Source organism: Melanostigma gelatinosum, assembly GCF_949748355.1.
Source record: "Melanostigma gelatinosum genome assembly, chromosome: 15".
Lineage (NCBI taxonomy): Eukaryota > Metazoa > Chordata > Actinopteri > Perciformes > Zoarcidae > Melanostigma > Melanostigma gelatinosum.
Window position 1 is genome coordinate 4667700 of NC_136648.1, and position 20511 is coordinate 4688210.

At 44.0% G+C, this 20511-nt stretch overlaps 2 protein-coding genes across 2 annotated transcripts; both read right to left on the minus strand.

The window, feature by feature from the left end:
• Positions 1-951: 951 nt before the first annotated feature.
• Positions 952-3804, minus strand: fcer1gl (Fc receptor, IgE, high affinity I, gamma polypeptide like; the record flags this gene model as incomplete). Its single annotated transcript, XM_079285824.1, has 4 exons — positions 952-2518; positions 2726-2755; positions 3195-3233; positions 3682-3804. 4 exons carry the CDS (start codon positions 3802-3804, stop codon positions 2453-2455), a joined length of 258 nt encoding a protein of 85 aa, XP_079141950.1. The 3' UTR covers positions 952-2452.
• A 3013-nt stretch (positions 3805-6817) lies between these two features.
• LOC306789092 (vang-like protein 2) lies at positions 6818-20471 on the minus strand. Its single transcript, XM_079284880.1, has 8 exons — positions 20373-20471; positions 12092-12482; positions 11627-11750; positions 10139-10746; positions 9349-9482; positions 8957-9092; positions 8093-8336; positions 6818-7794 (listed from the first exon to the last, which is right to left on the minus strand). Exons 2-8 carry the CDS (start codon positions 12160-12162, stop codon positions 7534-7536), a joined length of 1578 nt encoding a protein of 525 aa, XP_079141006.1. The 5' UTR covers positions 12163-12482; positions 20373-20471; the 3' UTR covers positions 6818-7533.
• Positions 20472-20511: the final 40 nt, after the last annotated feature.

A 20511-nucleotide genomic window follows, 5' to 3' on the forward strand; every position in this document is an offset into this window, starting at 1 on the left:
GCATAAGCTGATTTATTTATTTGTATTCATCTACGGTTAACAATTCAACTTAATTGTACTTTACAGAGCTTTTCATGCAAGAGAGAGAAAAACAGAGCATAAATGAGAGAATATGACAGAAAACAATATTATTAAAACACAATAAAAAAGGTTTCCCAATTTCCTTTTGGATACCAAACTCCTGCCTACTGAGGGTTCAGCAGAAATGTTGGTTAACACAGTTACAGGCCACTAAAATTACGTTTTATTATGACTCTGTCAGCTATAAACCTGTATGTATAAGGCTCTGTCTTTTTAAAGGGCTTATAAATAGCACACATCTTTAATTCAAAATGCATTCATAAAGCATTGCATCGTGAAAAAAAATCATAATTGCAAACGCCCCAAAAAATGAAATACCAGCGAGAGATGCTTCATTTTGCGTGAGCTCTCAGCATGGTGAACATTTCAATTGCCAAAAAGACAACTTTAACTGTTAGTAGGAGCTGTTATTGTTTAGAAGACAGGCACTGCTTTTGTCTATAAGATATCTTAAACAGATTAGACTGGCTTCCCCCACAACATCCATTTAAAAAATGGGTTTGCCATTTATTCACACAAACACGTGGTACCAACGATTTTCACAAACAGAAGCTTGAAGTTCCCAGTAGGACATGAATGCAACATAAATTCTTGCGAAATTCCAGTTTTTCCAAAACAACATGTCTGTTTATCTCTGACAGGAAGATGCTCTCTGCTGTTGACTGATGATGACAGCAGCAGACAGCCACAGAGGGCTTCATTCATATTCATAGCATTCATATTTCTCCCCATAATACATATTCTATTCAAGTGAAACTCTTACTCATCCCGAGTCCTCATCGGCTCTCAATGCTTCAAATGAATGTGATGAACCACAAATATACAGAGTAAAAAGACTATAAAACAGCAACAAGAAAAAAAACACACAAGTTTAAAAAAATGCAATACATTTATTGTAATTTTGCAGAAAAAGAATCACAGCAGAAGGTTTTTTGGGAATCAATAATAATGATAATACGACCAGAAACCCGATAAACATGCACGTGTCTCGTCTAATAAATACTCAATTCACCGTTATTCAAATGCAGCTGAGCCCCCAGAACTTATGTTTCACACGTTGAGGTGTGAAACATAAGTGTGTCGTGTTGCAACAGACGTCTGGGCGAGTGAGTGAGTTTCTGGTGTTGTTGTGAAGAACCTGAGGGAGAACAGGGCACGACCACAGAGCGCACTGCTATGAATCTGTTTTGAATACATCGGCAGTTATGTTTCTGTGTAAATAAGTGGGCGAGACAATAGTTGAGGAACTGCTGCTGTCAAACACTGTGACCTCTGGTGCTATGTTTCTGTAAAGAATCAGCAATTTCTAGACACGATAGATGTTATTTTAACTGTCTATATGCTCAAACTAAATGCTCCCTTAATGCTGATGAATTACACGATTAGAACTATTTGGGGTGTTTTTGATTTCCTCCAAAGAATTGACAAAAATGATCACGTGTAACGTTGATTTCTTCCATAAACATGAAGCAGATCTGAGAAGTCTACAACAATTTAAATTGAGATTAAGTTAAGAGAGTTGAGATTGTGTTTTACAAACTGCAGAGTGATAAAATGGACATGAAACTTGTTGAAACGAAAATGGTGTTCCAAACATTGTGATGCAAAATTTAATCAAATTCAATTGAATCAGCTCGAGATTTGTTTAACTCTAAAACCACAACATGATTTTCAGGACCAATCAAATCTACTTTATAAGTTTAGTCGATTGACAGAAAATGAATGTAAAACAGAAACATCTAAAATGCTACTTCCAGCTTCTAGTTGTGAGAATCTTCATAATTTCTGTTTCATATCAGATTCTGAATCAGCTGATCTCTCACACATGGAAGGAATTCGACTCTGTTTTTTCCTTCATATCATTGGAAACTGAATCTTTGGACTGTTGATCAGACAAAGAAAGACGTTGGAAGACGTCACCTCGAGCTTTAGGAATTTGCGAGGGGCCTTTTTCATAATTCTGTCATTTTACACACTTGAAAGATTATGAAAAAAGAATTAGCAGATTAACTGTGAATAAAAAAGAATCATTCGTTGCACTCCTTCCTCGTGTGTGTTTTTCACATGAAGTGACGCAAAATTACTGAAAAAGGGGAACACGAACAGAAACAAAAGATAAATTCAAACTTCTGTTTTCTTGGTAACTTGTGAAAAACCAGTTGTGAAACACACCGACAACGCCTTTATTAGCAACTTCTTATATTAATTTAGTTTTAACATTTCACACATGATGTGCTGAATAAAAATAGTATTTTTACAAAGAGAAAAGTCGTAGAGACTCTTCACAGGCACAACTTAATATACAGTATAAAGCTTCGAGGGGTTCGACGCGGTGTTTCTGTGCTCGGCATCCTTTCTGCAGCCAAACCCTTCAGACGATCGGCTTTTTATCCATTTTGATGGTCTCGTAGACATCAGTGCTGTGAGTGGTCAGACCCTGCAGAAAACAGACAAATCCGACGAGTGAGACGTAAACACCGGGTGTTAAAAGTTGAAATACATTTCTACAACACAATGCTGTGAGCATGTCCGACACTGAGTCAAAGTGTGAAGGTTCTTTACCATCCGTTGGGCCTTAAGCTGTCACTTTTCCTTCATGTGCCTTTTTAAATGTCTTTTTAATCATTAGAATGAGAGGTCTCACCGCATAGATGCCTCCCGGAGCGGGCTGCTTCTGTGGGACAAAAACAGTTGAGAGGAATTATCAAGTGTGCTTCAGTGGAAACGGTTTCATGTGCGAAATACAGTTCCTCCTCCGAGCCATTTGACTCGCTCTAATCTTTGAGGATCAATGATTAGAGGTCATTTTGAATGCATATAATCAGCAGGAAGTGGGATCTTGACACATTTGTGTGAAGAAACACTGGTGGAAACTGTGACTGTGTGCGTGTACAAATAATGTTGTTCGGTGGTCAGCTTGAGCTTACAGGAAATGACAGATCGAGGTTGGCTTTAAAGCAGAACTAATGCCTTTGAGGGCGAAGTACCAATGAAACAAAACGAAGCCAAAGCATTAAAGAAAACAGCATTCTCCCAGCACATTTCAGTAAACCACATCTGTCCTGTATTTTAGTTTAGTTTCTCCCCACAATAAGATAGAACTTTCATTTTACCTCAGGGTGATTGGCAGCCGTTTTTTTGGACGGAACCATCTGTCAAAGACAAATCAGAAAGCACAAATGATTGTGAGATTCACATACTATTTATCAGGAGGTGTAAATTAAACTCCAATGTGTGAGATTTAACTGGCAAAAGTGCTGAAATATTCAAAACCATATGAAGAGTTTGCTTCTAAAATGAGCAGATACATCAGAGACTCTGCTACAGTGAGCATGAAATAAACAAATATGAATGAGGAAACATATCAAGGGAGTAAGGATCATTTACCACAGAATAATCTACATTTCTATAAGATAGCGGAAAACATTTGAATGAGCAAAATATAGAGGATATCTGAACAAAACTTTTAGAATCGTGTTAATAATCATATTTCTGTCAGCATCGTCATTCGGAAGAACGCTAACACAACCATAAGGAACAGTTCTGCACTTTCTTACACTCGTCATGGTGGCGTGTGTGTGTTGTTCCTGCTTGTCTTACCCTCAGTCTGCAGTATAAGACGGTGAGAATGACGCCGTAAAGGATGAGGATCCCATCCAGGACGTAACATATGTTCATGTCTCCAACGGCCTCTGCACACAGACAACACATCATCATCCTCATCGTTCATCATCATCACCACCTCCAGCAGAAATGTGTCCCACCCGACCGGCTGTTTAACTCAGAACTTTCAGTGCTACAGGTGTGTTGAAAATCTCCCACATGACATTTGACCATCGGGTGGGATTGATCACCAGAAAGGTGGCAATGAGCAACGCTCGCAGCATCTTACCGGCTGGGCTTCAGATGAGAAGAGAGGATCTGTTGTGTTGGTCCCTCGTCGGCTGTCAGCGAGAGCTCTTGTCAAACCCTCTGAAGTGAGCTCAGTGAGCAGCAGCGAACAGGAAGTCCGGGGCTCTCTGTCCGTGTTTTTTTGATTTTTTTTGAAGCTGTAAAACCACACGCCTACCACACTGCCATCCTCTCTTCACAGAAGTTCCTCTTAAACGCTTCAGAAAAGAAGAAAACAAACAGCCGGCTACTGTTTGGTCCAGTGACACAGAACTGTCAACGTGATTAATGAGAACAGAGACATTGAAACGGAAAGCAGAATCTGTGTGAAACGATGTCACAAGACAACAGTGAAGATGGTCATTGTGTTCAGATCATTTCTTAAAGATAGCTTCACCTCCAGCGACCTCCCACGCTACAAAGTGAGGCAACAACGAGACATGTAAGGAATAAATGGTTTAATAATGGAAAAAGGCCAATCGCACTATACAAGCTACAGTTACCAAAAGGAGGAAAATACAAGACAAATCGAGCAAACATTCTTTACAAGCCACTTGTTTTTCAAAAGTAAAAACATTCGACAAATTGCATCGTCATAACTTAGGCACCTTCAAAATGATAGAAAACAAGGTATTATTAAAAACCCGGAATAGATTTAGCATGCATCTTTAAAAACATCTGCATTGTGATCACTGAGAATCGGACCTGGTATTTGGATGTTTTGGAAATGTAACAGGCTTTTTAAACCATATTTGCACTGGAAAAAGAAAAAGAGTCCGTCGTGTTGTGGCTCAACGAACTGTAGGGTGATGCGACAGATCGGCTCACGTCTCAACATCAGGCGAGTTTTGGCGTTACAGTAAGTTTTGGGACCTGGAGGATGAGGAGGATGAGGAGGATGAGGAGTCAGTGTGGGGACAGATGTGCCCCATCGCTGCTCCTCCACATCTGGAGAGTAAGGCTGTCGGATGGAGGCAGCGTGTTCTCCGTGCTCGTTTCAGCTCGTGGCACAAGGCGAGTGCGGTGATACGCTGCAGAGGAGCTGCAGAGAGGAGTTACAATCACACGTCTGGTTTGGGATCTTTTGTTAGAAATGCAAAAAAATAAAATAAATAAAACCATAACAGTCAGCTGCCTGTTCAGGACTGAATTCCTTATGTGTGTATTGTAAAAGAAATAAAAAGAATAGACCCATTCACACCTGCTATTAACAAGCAGACTGGAAACGTGATCTGGACTTTGACATCTGATCACAGGTCTGTGCTTTTACATATGAACAGGCGTTCTTGTTGTCTCGATGCTGCATTGTGATTGGATAGGAACATGTTAATTGAGCTCAGGACTCGTCAACGGCGTGTACATCTTGAAAGGGAAGTTCTCTAAAGCTTTCAACCACATCTCAACAACGGCTGCCAAATGTTTTCCTTTTTGGATTCAGTCAACATGTTTTTAGAATCAAGCTTCTATTGAATACATTGTTGTATCTTAACCTTGTTTTATAACCGCCGTCTGTTACGATGTGAGACGACATGTTTTCTGATGTCTTTTGACCTCGTTTACTTCCTGAAAAGATTTTATCGATCGTTTGTTCACACGTTTATATTTTTGATCTCATTTATCTAAAATATCTTAATGTTATTTAAGGGTCCGTCTCCGTCTCCATAAAAGGTCCACATCTTTGACAACTCAGATATAGTTGCGTTACTATAAACACATTATATAGAATATATGTATGGTTGTACTATATATATTATATTTATAGTTGTAGCACTATAGAGAGTTGCTCAGGTGTCATGGGGGTAAATGTCATGGTGAGACCTAAAGTATGCTCATATACGAGGTTTGAGATCGTAACCAAAGTCTGTGACCACGGCCTCCTCTTCCAACCGTCACAATAACAACTGAGCAACTCCATCCACCGAGGACGGCCCTGAGATGAGGCTGAGAGCTTCAGAAACAACAACGAGTTGAACCTCGGGCTGAGGAAGACGTTTCAAGCTCTACTAGTCCTTCGCAGGGGGAGGGATCGCCTGCCGGGCAGCTTGTGGGTGGCAGGAAGTGGTGTCGTTCAAAGCTTTTTTATTTTTTTATTTAATGTGGTCAAAATGTCACAAATTGCATGCGCATAGTGTTGACATCCAATCACGATGCAATCCAGACCACCTCCATATCTGGTTTAGCCGGTACATAGGAAGTAGATTTAGTCGTTCATGCACGCAGTCACGCCTTCCATCAAAAGAGAAGAAGTCCAGATATAATCTCAACGTTTCTTATTCTCAACGAATCCCACGAAGAGACCAAGAACAAAAAATGGATTGATCTTCATTAAACCATGTTATTAGCGTAACTAAAGCCTGATAGGAAACCATTAGCTACCACAGCTGCACTGGGTGACATATTAATGTAATTCTCACTAGCGTGCACTTGTCAGTGGCCTAAAATAGAGCCGAGTCATCATTTAATCCAGTTTTAGTCGTTTGTGCCCAGCTGTTCGTCTTCAGGCTCATTTTTATTGAATTAAAGCATATGTTTGTGAAGTGAAGACTTCCAGCAAGTGAAAGAGAAGCCAGAAAGTATTGAAACACATAACTGGTTTTCTGGTATTTTCATGGGAGTTGTTGCCAGTAAGAAGGACTCCGAACAACGCCAGGCTTACGCTTTAACGTCCTTACCCAGGTAAAATAAGCTGATTAAGATTGCATGATAATAACAGGCACCAATGGGGTCTTTGTTTCGTCTTCTTGTTAAAACTGTCAAATGAATCGTATCAATGCCAGTGTAGAGTAAAAACAAAACCTGCATATTTAGACAATCATGAACAGAGAGAGTCTGGAGAAGCTCGGAATGTTCTTCCATTTTTCTTTACAGTCAGATACAAAATACATTTTGGCTTTCAGACCACAAAAAAAAGAAAGAAAGCCATGTGTTAATTCAAAGCACATAATGCTACATTCTGTAAGTGTAAAAAATAAGAAAAATGAAGTCACACCCTTTCATATAAAAACAGTCCGTGTCATCTTAAAGAAAGCTCTGACAGGGAGCAGAAAGGCAGTGGTTCACCAGCGTCACAGTCAGAGCTGAGCTCCAGTTCGTCTTTAAGACACAAGAAAGAGGAAGTGACACATGTGATGTAATCCTCCTCCTCTGTGTTCATGTGTTGAGTCAGCACAGTAAAGTAGTCCAGTGGTTACGGCAACAGATGAGGCAAAAAGAGAAAAATGTCCCCTTTAGAAAAACAAAAGGTGTTTTTTCGTTGTTGTTGTTGTTTTACAGCGTGTCGTAAAAGACAAAGACGTCACAACCCAGGAGGAGAAAAAGTCAAGGCATCCGTTTCGTTCCAGGTTTGAACAATCGTTGAGCTGATCACAGTTTGATATCAGAGCGTCTGTGATGATCATAAAAGAAGGAGGAGGATTCTGACTCTCCTCTCCTTGAATGGTGTCTTTGGACATGAGTGGACCACATGGCCTCCACATGTCCCGCCACATCAGTGATCCAGCAGGAGCGGGCACGAAGAGAGGACAGCGTGGGGGGGGGGGGGGGGGGGGGGGGAAAGACCCTTCACACCGAGGTCTCCGACTGCAGCCTCATGACGAACTTGTGGCTCTTTGGGTCGATGAACTCCTCCCCGAGGCGCAGGAAGGGGAGCGGCGTCACCGTGACCACCAGGGAGAAGTCCAGGCGTCGCAGCGAGAAGACGAGGCCCTGCCGCAGGGCCGAGGTCACCGGCTCCTCGCTCACCAAGGTCCATTGGCGCCCCCTGCCGGTCTGCTGCTGGTACTGGATGGTGGGGCCGGGGGAGAGGTACCGCTCCAGGAAGGCCTGACGGGGAGGACGTAGGCGGTCAGTTACCAAAATAACCGTTTTTAGAGTAAAGTATTTTACAACTGCACCTCTGTACATCGCTGTAATAAAGACGTCCAGATTCAACGCACTGAGAAAATGTTTCCCATCATTTCTTTATTAATTTAACTGTGCGATGGTTAAAATGCTGTTTTGAAGCCCTGACATAAAATTTCAGCGCAGAAATACTGAATTTATTTTAATTTGATGTTTTGCAAAAACAAAAAGACACACAACATTCAGCTTTTCTTCGCCACAGTGATCACAATCTTTTTACCTTTGGCGTCATGTTGTGTGTGATGCAGAACTGCAGGTGTGTGAGGATGCTCTCCATGCTGTGGAAGGCCTGCTGCCGGGTGGTCCTCAGGTATTTCTGCATGGCTCGGGCCATCGGGGCGAAGATGGCTTGAGCCGCCTCCCGGGGATCCATCACCTCCCGAGGGTGTTTGGGGGACGAGGCCACTTCGTCCTCGTGGAGACGCTTGATGTGTGTGAAGGCCTCTTCCACCGCCACCACCAACCTGGAGGGGTGAGGATAAAAGCAACGTTGTAAACCTCGTCAGATGTGTGCTTGACTCTCAGCAGACTCTCTATTCAAATAGAAGATTCTCGTGGTTGCTTCAACAGTGGGCTCTGAATATCTTCACAGTCAAATGTGTTGTGTAATTATGACGGAGATAAGAGCGTACGCTGGCTGTGCTCTGATGAACATGCAAACTACTTGCTGGATTTACATTTTAAATATGTTTAGAAACAGAAGTAGTTTCCCTTCATAATCGGTTTGAGCTGTAAAGCACCAAAAGTAACCCAGGAGACATATATACATTTAAAATATGTTAATGTTCAGAACCAAAGGACTGAGAAATAAAGAACAACCTTCTGGAGAAAATACTGTGCAAAACCTTTGAGTGTTACAGCAAAAGCATCTAATCGCCCCACAAATAAGGTAATACTGGTGTATTTGTGCTAAGCTAATATTAGCTATATTTATATGTAAGGCCGAGAGGAGAAATTGAGAGAGTGAATCAAAACGTTTTTGTTTCTGCAAACAGGCAAATTGCTTCTCCGACCAATCACACATCACAAAGAATCTCCTGCTGTCACATCACACCAGCAGTTAAGGGAGGAACACCTCTCTGACCTGGCCTTGCGCTTGCGGAGCCTGCGGTCCATCTCGGCCTCCTCGTAGTAGAACTCGTTGTGGGAGTTGTCTCTCCTCCGGGCAGCAGCTGCTATCATGGCCCGCGACTGGCCCGATGAGTTGTTGGTGGTGCTTTCTACAAGACGACACATGCAGAGGCAGAGGATTAGCGGGTTGCGTTCCAGGTATTTAGCTGATGCTCATATTCATGTGAGAGGACGCTGAACTCTCACAGTCAGGGAGAGCAGTTTCAGGTGAAGGGCAATAGTTGCAAATGACCCCTCAGCTGCTTTACGGTTTAACCTCAGTGTACGTCATTGAACGTGTCGACTGGCAAAAGCCGGAGTTCTGGATTAAAAACAGGCGTCAGAACGGCGTGAGGCTGTGTTTACCGTCCAGGGAGTAGACCTTGAAGCCGGTCATCTTCTTGGACAGGATGGACTTGGGCAGGTTGAGCAGAGCCGGGTTGAAGATGGAGAAGTCGCTGTAATATCGGTCCAGCACCCAGACGGCTGCCCGCTGGATACTGAAACACAGCGTGTCAATCATCGGTGTGGCAGTAAGGACATGTCTATCGTCAGCTGTCAACAGCAGTACGACTTCCAAACGAGGTTATTCTCGTCAGGGAGTGAATTCAAACGGGAATATCCTCTGCTCAGACGTTGTAAGAGAAGTCAAACGCCTTAATAGACTTGTAAACCAGGTTTATAGTCATGCTATAAAACAAAACAAAATCACACCTGAATCGACAATATTGCACCTCAAACTGTCATTTAATGCATCCTGTGCGGTAACTCCCGTCTGTTGCATCACACTGGGGGCTAACGACCTCATTTAATCCCACTTAAAAACACACGAACAATCTCTTTAATGAGGCCCCAGCTGCTGGTTGAAGCGAAATAAGGAAGACCATGAGATGTAGTTAAAAGCTCATAAAAAGGCAGGAAGTGGACCTCGGGGCAGAGAATATTTTGTCTCTTCAAAACAAAATTTAGGCCATCAGAATGATTTAAAAGATGCTATAATAACATTCAAATTCTCAACACATATAATTGTGTTTTGTTATGAAAGTGCAAGTGTGGCCAAAATGGATATCACGTTATTAAATGAACTTCTTCTTCTCATCTTTGTTCCGGATCCAAAGGATCACACACTCGTCACGTTTGTCCTCGTCTCACTGACCTGAGGTGGCCCACGTTGTAGAACTTGCTGGCTCCGTCCGTGCTCCGGACCACCTTGAGGCAAAAGGCCGGCTGCAGGTGTCGGACCTCCAGCAGCACCAGAGCCAGGTACTGAATGAAGAGGAGGGCGTCCACCAGCGAGGCGGCGTACTCCACGATCCCCCTGTAGTCCCGCTCGCGGGGCTCCAGCACCCGCACGCCGTAGAACAGCCAGTACGACGCTATGAAGAGGAACACCAGCACCATCAGCAGGCAGCGGAAGACGAAGAAGCGCGGGAGCGTGGCGCGAGGAGGCCGGAGGAACAGCGCCCAGGACGAGATGAGCAGGACCAGGAGCTTGAAGGCCAGGGAGACGTAGAGGCCCTCGCAGGGCGTGCCGCAGGGCTCCAGGGCGTCACGCCACAGCACCTGCGGGAGGATGAGGAAGGCTAAAGGCGTGACCAGGGCGAAGAAGCTCAGGCAGCCTCCCAGAGCCGGGCCGACGAAGCGCTTGCACTCCAGCGGAGTCGACTCCTCCAAATCTTTGGTGATGCGGGTCAGGTCCTCGTTAGAGATGCTGTGCTCCGAGGTGCCGGTGACGACCGTGGTGGTCTCGCCCCAGTTATCATCCTGTCAAGAGATACAGGTATCAAGATCCATGAGTGTTTAAGGTTCATTTCCACATCAGTCCTACAAAACAGCAGCAAATGATGAATACAAGAACTCAAAGAGTATGAAATGTAAATGAAGCTTTTCTGCAGGTTTTACCAAAATACGTTTGTGGCCTTTTTTACGAGATAACTGAATAAAATGATCAACCAGATCTGGTTTGTGCTTTTAAAGAATAACAGTCGAGTAATTAATCAAACAACTAGTGAAAATCTATTGTGTATGAAGGCAGAAACCCAAGATGTTCAGGGTGTAAAGAGAGACTGAGCAAATATAGACACATAATTTCTAAAAGAAAATCATTCAAGAAAAAGATCAGACAAGCCCTTAAACTCTGCCATAATTCCAGAAAAATGTAAATATTCTATGAAGTGATATAAGAACTCAACCCCTCTGTGTCTATGTGGCCATTTGAAGGGTGACAGGTTGGTTCAGCTTCAACACAAATACCTCTTTACTATTTAAAGAAGGACTTCACTTCATATCAGCAACAGACAAATATCCTCAGTCCCTCTAATGAACGCATGCCTTTTAAACTCAATATAATACGTCGTCGGTATTTTAAGACCACCAGACGACACCTGCTGCTTCTTAACTGACTGACAAGACAGACAAGGGTTGACATGCAGTGACTGGCAGTGACTGACGGCTCCTAAGAGACATCAGAGCAATATGAAAGAGACACTGGACCACAGCTGAATAGTAATAGTGGGACAAACGTAAACAAAACATTTCCAAAGAAATGAACGTGGTAACGACCATTGTAATCAACACAAATACCAGAAGTCTTTAACAAGTGGCAGATTATTAAGTGTCTCTTAATAGAGAGCAGCTCACTGACCCGTTCTTCTCCGCGGGTCGACTCGGCATCGAGCAGCGGTTCTCCGGGAGTCTGGATGGTGACGGATTTGTCTCCACGACTGCTGCTGTCTCGGCTCTTTGAGCGGTGACGATCCCTCCGATCCCTGGAGGACAGACGGGGGGTCACTGGCTGTGTCGCTGAACATACTTTATTTTCCTGTACATCACCACATCATCACCATAGAACCTTCTTTGGTGTGACTCCTTGTGGAGAATCTCAGTTTTACAGTTATTTTAATTAAATCAACTTATCGATTCGTCAACTAAGGATGTCTTTGATCGGGGACAGCTCTTATTTCTTCAACATTTCACATCATATCGCAATTGCTACATCGGTCAAATTAACCACAATTAGACATGTTTCTCAAACGTTCAGCCCCTTGAGGAAAATCTGTGATTTGTGACATTGGGCCACTTGAATACAATGGACTTGTATTTTACCAACCTGTGCTTGCGGGAGCTTCTGGAGTGGGACGACTTGTATGAGTAGCCCGAGTACTGCGACTCGTTGTCCATGTCTCGGGTCGGCGGCGAGCAGGCTTTACGAAGCCCGCCTCCTCCTCCTCCTCCTCCTCCTCCTCCTCCTCCACCCGTGCGCCGCTGCTCGCCGACTCCTCCCAGCTGGCTCTTGCGCTCGGAGATGGACTTGGTGGTGAGAGCCAGGGGCAGCTTGAGCAGGTCAACCTTGCTCCTGAGGGAATCTATCTTGAAGGCCGACGAGGAGGGCGCAGGAGAAGGGAGGCGGGAGAGCGGGGGAGGCTACGGAGAGCGGGAAAAGAGGGGCGGGAGAGGACGGTGGGTGAGTCGCAGCGGGGGAGAGATGAGGAGACTGTGATCTGAAAGAGGAGGCAGAGAGAGAGAGGGATGCTTCACACTTCACCTCAGTATCTGCTGAGGATCACAAACAGCTGTCCACATTTGAACAGGTCTGGATGAAGATCCATGACACTCTTAACATGACTACCAGTCAAAAGTCAAACATGACATCATTTTTAAAGCCCTGCTTGATGAACTTCCTGCCTTCGTGTTTCTAGCAGTTATCACACCGGACCATCTAGAGACGGATACACTTAAAGCTCCCCAGCGTCTGTTCTGAGCTTCCTTCTCTAGAATTCATTAAAGGCTTTGATCTAAACATTGTTTGGAAACACTTCCTTCATATCTGGCTTTCAAACGGGACGTTTAAAAGAAGTTTAATTAGTAGTGTTATTGTTTAGAAACTTAAGACTATGAAATTTCTAAGATATGGTTCAATGTTCAAAGAAGAAGAAGAAGAAGAAGAAGAAGAAGAAGGCTGAATTTAAATACTAAAAAAGGCAAATGTTTCATAAGGAAGGAAAATGCTTTTAACATTTGGTGATAAAAACTTTAATATAAACATACATTTTTGTCTGTTTACAAAAATAAATTCCTGAAGGCCCCTTTAAGTGATGATATATGTGCTGATGTCAGAACTACACTTAACTTAAAGCGAGTGTAAACACAGTTGTAGGGCCTACGTTAATCTGATGCCAGCCTGTTATTAGATGTTGCAGCCACGTCGATCACTGGAGGGTCCTCCTCAATGATCTTCACAGTTTATTTCTCCATTTGATTGTTCAGTGGCGTTTTAATGTATGACACAGTTGTCATTTGTGTTGGAATTAATGTTTGATTTTGTGATTGATTGATTTGTTTTATTTGTTATTAGTTTTTTGTCAGTAAAATGTTCAGTATACATGCAAAAAGACCATCATCACCAAGTGTCATCATCTGTCCAAAATTCAAATATATTCAATTTACAATTATATCAAACGGAGAGAATCAGCCGATCCTCACGTTGGAAGAGCAGGAGGACGCAAATGTTTGAGTTCAGGGATGAACAACGGTCTAATTTGTAAACATCGGCAGAAAGAAATCGTCCCTCAAAGACCATCAGTACCAGGTTTCACAATCAAACTTGTATTCAGTCGGTTTGATTGTAAATGAAGAGTCCGTGTCTGTGGTTGTGATTCCTGTGTGACTCGAACCTCTCACCCCACTGAGCACTGCGAGTGACACCAACACACATGAACCCTAAACTGAGGCTTCGGTTTCAGCTTCGTCTTCCGGGTCTCGCCGAGGTTAATCATCACGCGGCTGAGTCAAGACGGCAGCTTCAGCCGCCGTCAGCTCGCGGACACAATGGCGGCCATATTGCATTGCTGTGTTTTCACAAAACTTGTTTGCCCTCTCTCTCTCCGTCTCACATTCCCTCCCACACTCCCCTCATCCCCCTGGGAGACAGGGCCTCTCCGCTGCCATGGCGATGAAAGAGGGTGTTCAGCTGGGGGGGGGTCGGAGGTTGACAGTTGCTGTGGAAACCTGACCTTACGCCGCCCCTCCGACCACTCCGTTCTCCAGAAAGAAATCGGCAAAATAAAAGTGTTGGCATGACGGATGTTGGACTGTCATATGCTGGTTAAGTGATAAAGGGCGGGTGACGCTCGCTGGCCTTCACTGGGCCTCTGGTGGAAACGGAGCGGGACGTTAGCTGCCATCACGGTCCTGATTTGACTCAATGTGGGTTTTCTGCTCCATCAGCGCCTTTGTGATTAAAATCTACTTTCCCCCTTCAAGCCAAAATACTGTGCGAAGACGAATCTGTCCGTGGGATTTCTGAGTTTCTCTCGTGCACTCCTTTTGTTTTAAAGCATTCATATTCTGTCATAAGAGGAAACGCCCCCTTATCCAGCACCAATAAACCCACTAACTCTTACCAGAGGAGAGGTCCTGAATCCCTGTCGCCATGTGCAAAAACCTCCACATGCTGATCCCAGACCACGAAACTCAAATGAGTAAGCAGCCTCTTCCTGCTGTGGCATCATACGCTTTTATCTGCAGTAATGGCAGAGGAACGAGCATCTTATGTACACAGTCGCACTCTGCTCTTCATGCCACATGAAGTGCAGTAAAACGGTTTCATGCTGACCACATGATTTATCTCTGCATCAGAGAGGAACCTGCCCTGTAAATGTCACGCAACTGCATAGTACAGTGATACAGTTGCATGACTAAACACCGAGAAAGACATTAAACGACCGAGATTCAAGATCTGTCCTGCAGATTCACATGGGGAAGCAGATTTAAGTGGAGTAAAGTGGGAAATACGGTGAGGGAGAGTAGTTACAGACTCGCAGGCAAACCACATGCTTTTAGACCGGCAATAAACTGAATCTAAACAGTGTTTTTATCTAATGGCTGGGGAGGTTTAGCTGGAACTCGCCCTCCCAGACAGAGAAACCTCGGCCAAAATAACAATCTGAATTCATCAGTTGGCCTCATAATGTTTACCCGCCGCCCCGTAAAAAACAACAATTAAGCCATTACAGTAATACTGTCCATATTTTAAAGCAATTACACTGTAAGATGAGTCACTCTCAGATAACGATCCCAGCAGCTGATTTACTGCTTTGCATCTCTATCACACGTGAAGTAAGGCAAGTATCGCGTTTATGTCTCATCAAGGATAACAACCTTTACTAAACCGTATGTATCCAAAAGGGAGCAATTCAAAAAGGGACATGAATAAAAGTCTAAACGTCAAATATCGTGGTGATAATAAATAAAGGTTGTTGTGAGGACGGCACTTATAGATCGTGTCAGTCACATCAACCGGATTTCATCACCTTCTAATACGAGGTATGCTGTCTGTGTGTAAAGTTTACATGTTGGTGTGCGGTGGGTGGAGGCGTCAGAGTTTCAAAAATGTAGAGAGATAATCCTCTGAGAGAATGAAAGTGCTCAGTGAAGTTGAAGGCAATCTGCCTGTTAGACTTCTGCGTACAACTGGAAAGTTTAGCCCAACGGGGCAGTCACCAGAGCCAAAAGGATTCATCCTATGGGGACCATGAATACCGTGAATTTCAAGCACATTTGCGAATGTTTTTTTCAATGTAGAAAAATGGTCAAAAGCTTAGGCCAAGAGAGATTTTTACCCTGATGGTGAAGTCAGGGAGTCACCCGGAAATGTAAGATGAATCCTCAGAGGACCCTGAATATTCATAACAAATGTACTTGCATCACTTGCTTCTTTGTCTTAACTTGTAAAGTTTACGTTGATGAAGAAATGTGGATCTCTGCAGGTTGAACAACGGGTTTCTCTCTGTATGACGGTTCCTCCTGTTTTCATTTTGCAGGACTGACCTTTCAGTCGTCACGTCAACGTGACGTCAGAACACTTAAGATTGACCTGCTTTCCTCGTAATGGGACACATGTGGTATGAAAGGCGTAGGAGAAGAGGTTCGCTTGGTGCTTTAAAGCGGATTCTACATGAAGCCTCATGTCTTTCAAAAGACACAAACGCTTGAATGGAGAAAAGAAACTGGTTTGTAATTTTAGCCTTGCATAACAGGGATGATATGACCTATACATCACAAACTCCCACTGTTTCGATCAGATTATGATATTTCCCCTTCTAGTGTTGGCCTGCCTATGATGCGTGTTAGTCCTTAATGGCCGGTTCGGTTGGTTACATATCATTGGTTGTTATTGCAGCTATTTTATACAATTTAAACTATTTTTTACACCAATTTGAAACATGCGTCGTGTAAATGAGCTGATAAATGAGCTGATAACATGATATAAAACGGTGCATGGTCATGCATACTCGCCGACACCCGATCTATCATTTTAGGATGCATTTTGGAAACTGGTATCAAAACAACTCCGATGATGTCACGGTGATGTCATTCGTGTCATCTCAACTCTGACAACTCCTAACAGAAAGAGTTTGTTACAAACTGGAGGCATGGTGTTTGAAACACAGGTGTGTCTACGAGGCAGGTAGGGTTCACATTAAAGATGCTATCAGGATGCATTGTGGGAAACGGAATCCGTCTCTCAAAAGTCCCCCGACTCTCTGGAAGTGAAACACAATCCCTGGAGGGCCCCTCTTTTTAAAGGAATAGTTCAACATTATGGATAATACATGTGTTTGCTTTCTTGCTGTGCGTTAGATGAGAAGAACGAACATGTCTGCGAATAAGCATATATCTTAAATTGCTGACATTTTGCGAGCACTGGCTAACGTTTTACTCTCCGCCAGCTCGGAATGGGTAACGAAACCAGGTTACGAAACCCGGCATTGAACGTGCACCGGTGATAAATTCCTATTGATGAGCTCCAACGTTGTCGGTTGTTTTATCTTTACTTTTACATGTTTCGCTGTTAAACCTGTTGATCTTCAGGGGTGTGGTCCAGCGCTGAGATGGATCAGGTTTCCTATTCATCCCAGTGTCCTATGGCCTACTTAATGAGCTTCACCAGGATCCTCATGGTCCACCTCAGTCAGCACGGCAACATTAAAGTTAAACGAAAGTATTGAAATCACGTCTGAACACAAGCAACAACCCGTCGTCGTTCGTGTCTTTTGATCGACTTCTTCTACGAGCACAGAATCGGTTCCTGTTCCTCGTGAATCAGTGAAACAGTGGTGGGGTTCTTCAGGATATGTTAACGCGTTCATTTCTCACCACCCTGCCTCAAAGTCAAAGTCTGGCTTCTAAAAACAGAAAATGACCTTTGTTCACTTCACGCTCTGGGCAGCTTTTAACAGAGTTCGCACACAACAGGCCGGTTCAGTAATCTGCGTAGGTGTGTGTGTGTGGTCTGAGATTAAACAGCGACGATGTCGGGCGTCACGCCTACGAGTGCCACGGTTTTTGGCTCGGGCCAAAAGGATTGTAAAACTATTTAATATCTGTCATTTACTGATAGCAAAGACAACTGTTTTCACGGGACATCTCTCCCAATGAGGCCGTATAGCCCGGATTCTAGAAACACTGAAAGATGCTGAGTCACCACCAAAACCCCACTGACTTAACTTCTTCATGTGTCAGTCAATTAAATGAAAGGACATGACCGTGGTGCTCTCAATGGTCGCCTACTGTCTAGCTCTGCTTATAGACGCTCCACTTCAACCTGGAGTTGCACAACACATCATGAGTGGGGACAAGTTAATACTGACGTACGCTTTTGGTACCAACCGAGATGTTTCTCTTCACAGAGTATGAAAAACGAAGGTATTGGATTCCTCATAATCTTGTTCACATAAATGCTAATTTTCATTTTATTTAAGTAAAGTTATTATTTGGCTGCTTTGAGTTCAAGCTGAATTAAACGCTGATGCACTTCAGAATAAATTAGCTTCTTTTTTTTTTATGAAAAAGGGCTTTCTAGAAGGAAAGTATTGTTTTGGTGTCTGTACTAAAACAATAACCATCCCCAATCATGATCTCATGCTTTCAAATATTTTTTACAAATAGAGCAAAATTTCTGTCATGAAAAATGTTTTGCTTTCCACTTATTTTTTGTTTTAAAAATGATTTCTAAGCCTTTATTTGGTGTTTAAATGCCTGTATTTCTGATCAAATACCTCCTGTTTATGTAAATGACAGAAGTTTTTAAGTACAAAATATGTGACGTACATATAAACTCAACGTGCCTTGAAAAAGTGAAGATGTTTGATATTAAAAAGTAAGTTCATGCTGCTCAATAAATCGCTCCGACAGACTTTTAAAAGCGCCGTGAACATGCAGCCCGCGTCACGTTACGTTTCAAACAAGCAGATGTCGGATTTTACAGCCCCCCCCCCCCCCCCAAAGGCAAATCAAGCTTTCATCAAACATTCTGAGCTCCGGGCAGCAGCTGCCAGGGTGGGAAGGCAAGCTGGGCCGTCTCTGAGATGACCAGCTCCGCTCAGCAGCCATTTGAGGCCCGATGTGCCAACTGTGAAAATAAGGGTGCACACACCCAGGGTCCAGCTGGGGAAGAGGCTCATCCCTGTACCAGGGCCACACACACACACACACACACACACACACACACACACACACACGGCTGACCACCACCCACTGCTGCCTAAAACGACATCAGTAACACCAGCAAAAACAAGACAACTGCTGCTGTCAGCCTTCGTGCACACATGGCTAGCAAACCGGAGCAGGTGTGTGTGTGTGTGTGTGTGTGTGTGTGTGTGTGTGTGTGTGCAAATCTAACAGGATATGGTTGAATCAACAGGCCTGTCCTCTGGTCAGTGCTGTGTGTCAGAGAGCCCCCTGCACACAATCTGTCTTCATATCCAAACAAAATATTGAGGGGACAGGAAGTGGCTCGATGAGCCGAGATGAGATGGATGTGGTTCAGATGAAGGACTCCGGTCCATTCGACGGCGTGGGGGCGAATACGTTTCATAATAAATCCAGTTGGACAAACATGTTTAAGGGTTATCTCCTCGGGTGGAGGGCGGCCCCCTCTTATGAGCACATCTCTGGTGAACATGGGTGTAAAGTGGTGCGTTGACATGATTCTTCTGGATTAAATTCGTCGACTGAGAATGTATTCAGTCTGTGGCGGCCCTGCACAGGTTTTGAGATATTTGAGTGCAATCCAATTAGTGGTTCACTCAGCATTTAAAAATGACATTTAAAAACCTCAACAACAACATCAACATGCCTTTCAATGGTTTATTCACTGGACGATCTACAGATGGAAGAGTTCTCATTGGGAACTATTTTACACTTCAGTAGAAAGCACTCACTATTTCTTGAAATTTTAATTGACTTCATGATTAAAATAAAATGAGTTAGTTGAGGCCCTACTGGACATTATTACACGTGTATAAACGTTATTACACGTGTATAAACTTAACATTCATAGTGATTCTCCTACAGGCTGTTTCCATCCATGTGTGTCAACAGACCCCTGTAGTGAACCAGCTGCACTGTGATATTACGATGCGTGATGGTCTTATCATGGCCCGTTTTATCGCTGTAACAGTCCCTCTGGAAGCAGCTTATAGTGCACTGTGCTCCTCTGTCTCCCTCTGATGAGTATTTACAGCAGTATACAGTGCGTTTCTCTTGTTCTCCAGCACACACAGCTGAGGACACCAGGCCTGTTGCTGCTGCTGCAACATTACACTGTTTCAGTCTGATCGGCGCAACCGACGCGAGAGCCATTTGGACACATTCGTGTCCTCCCACTGTTGTCGGGTGCGGTAACGTGGATCAATAATTCAACAATGTGTCCACATGCACAGAAGGCTACAAAGAGGCGGACTTACTGTGAGGGATCCGGGAGCATTTAGGGCCAATATAAAGAGTTGTGCGACCCACAAAATTAAAGGAAAGGAGGGTGTTGTACGGGCAGGACAATGGGAGACTCCCAGGCCCCACTGGTCCGCGTCCTGATGCCAAATTATCTCTCCAAAAAAATGCTCGTGCCCTCTCTTCCGCATTCGCTCCTCCAACACTGTAAATGAATGGACGCACTCGAAATTCCCTGCGGTCCTTCAGCGAGGAGAAAAATCCCAAACCGTCGGCCTACAATCAAACTGGACGCGGTTATTTTCCTCCATGCGCATCTCTCTCTCTCTCTCTCTCTCTCTCTCTCTCTCTCAACGTCTCATTCTCTCACATTTATAAACACGACTCTCTCTCTCCCCCACGTTTAAAACCGCTCCACGGAGCTACGTGGCCTCGGTGAGGACAACAATAGGGCCGATGAGGATCCTAAAGTTCCCTGCGGTTTCCAAAAAAAAAAAGAAGAAAGGCGACCATCGCGTCCTGTCGACTATTGTTTGGGGAAACCGGAGACCTCCTGCGCCCCAAGTCCTCCTCCTCTCTCTCCCTCTGCGCTACAGCAGCGCGCACAATCACCCGCCAGCAGCATTTCAAGACATTATCCACACAAAAATACTACTTACTTATTCCAGATTGTCCATTCAGGTATTTTCTCACTTTCCACTTTCTTTCCACTCAGCCGTAGCACCGTGCGCCCCGCCTCCGCTCCACTTTGGTCCCTCCTCTGTTCCTCCCCTCCCTGTGAAACTGTGTGTGTTCAGC

Coding starts and splice junctions, on each gene's coding strand:
- LOC306789092 (XM_079284880.1), bottom strand. CDS start 12,162: ATGGACAACGAGTCGCAGTACTCGGGCTACTCATACAAGTCGTCCCAC. Junction 9,093..9,348: donor CAAGGTCTACTCCCTGGACG/GTAAACACAGCC, acceptor GTCGTCTTGTAG/AAAGCACCACCAACAACTCA. Junction 7,795..8,092: donor CACACAACATGACGCCAAAG/GTAAAAAGATTG, acceptor CCTCCCCGTCAG/GCCTTCCTGGAGCGGTACCT.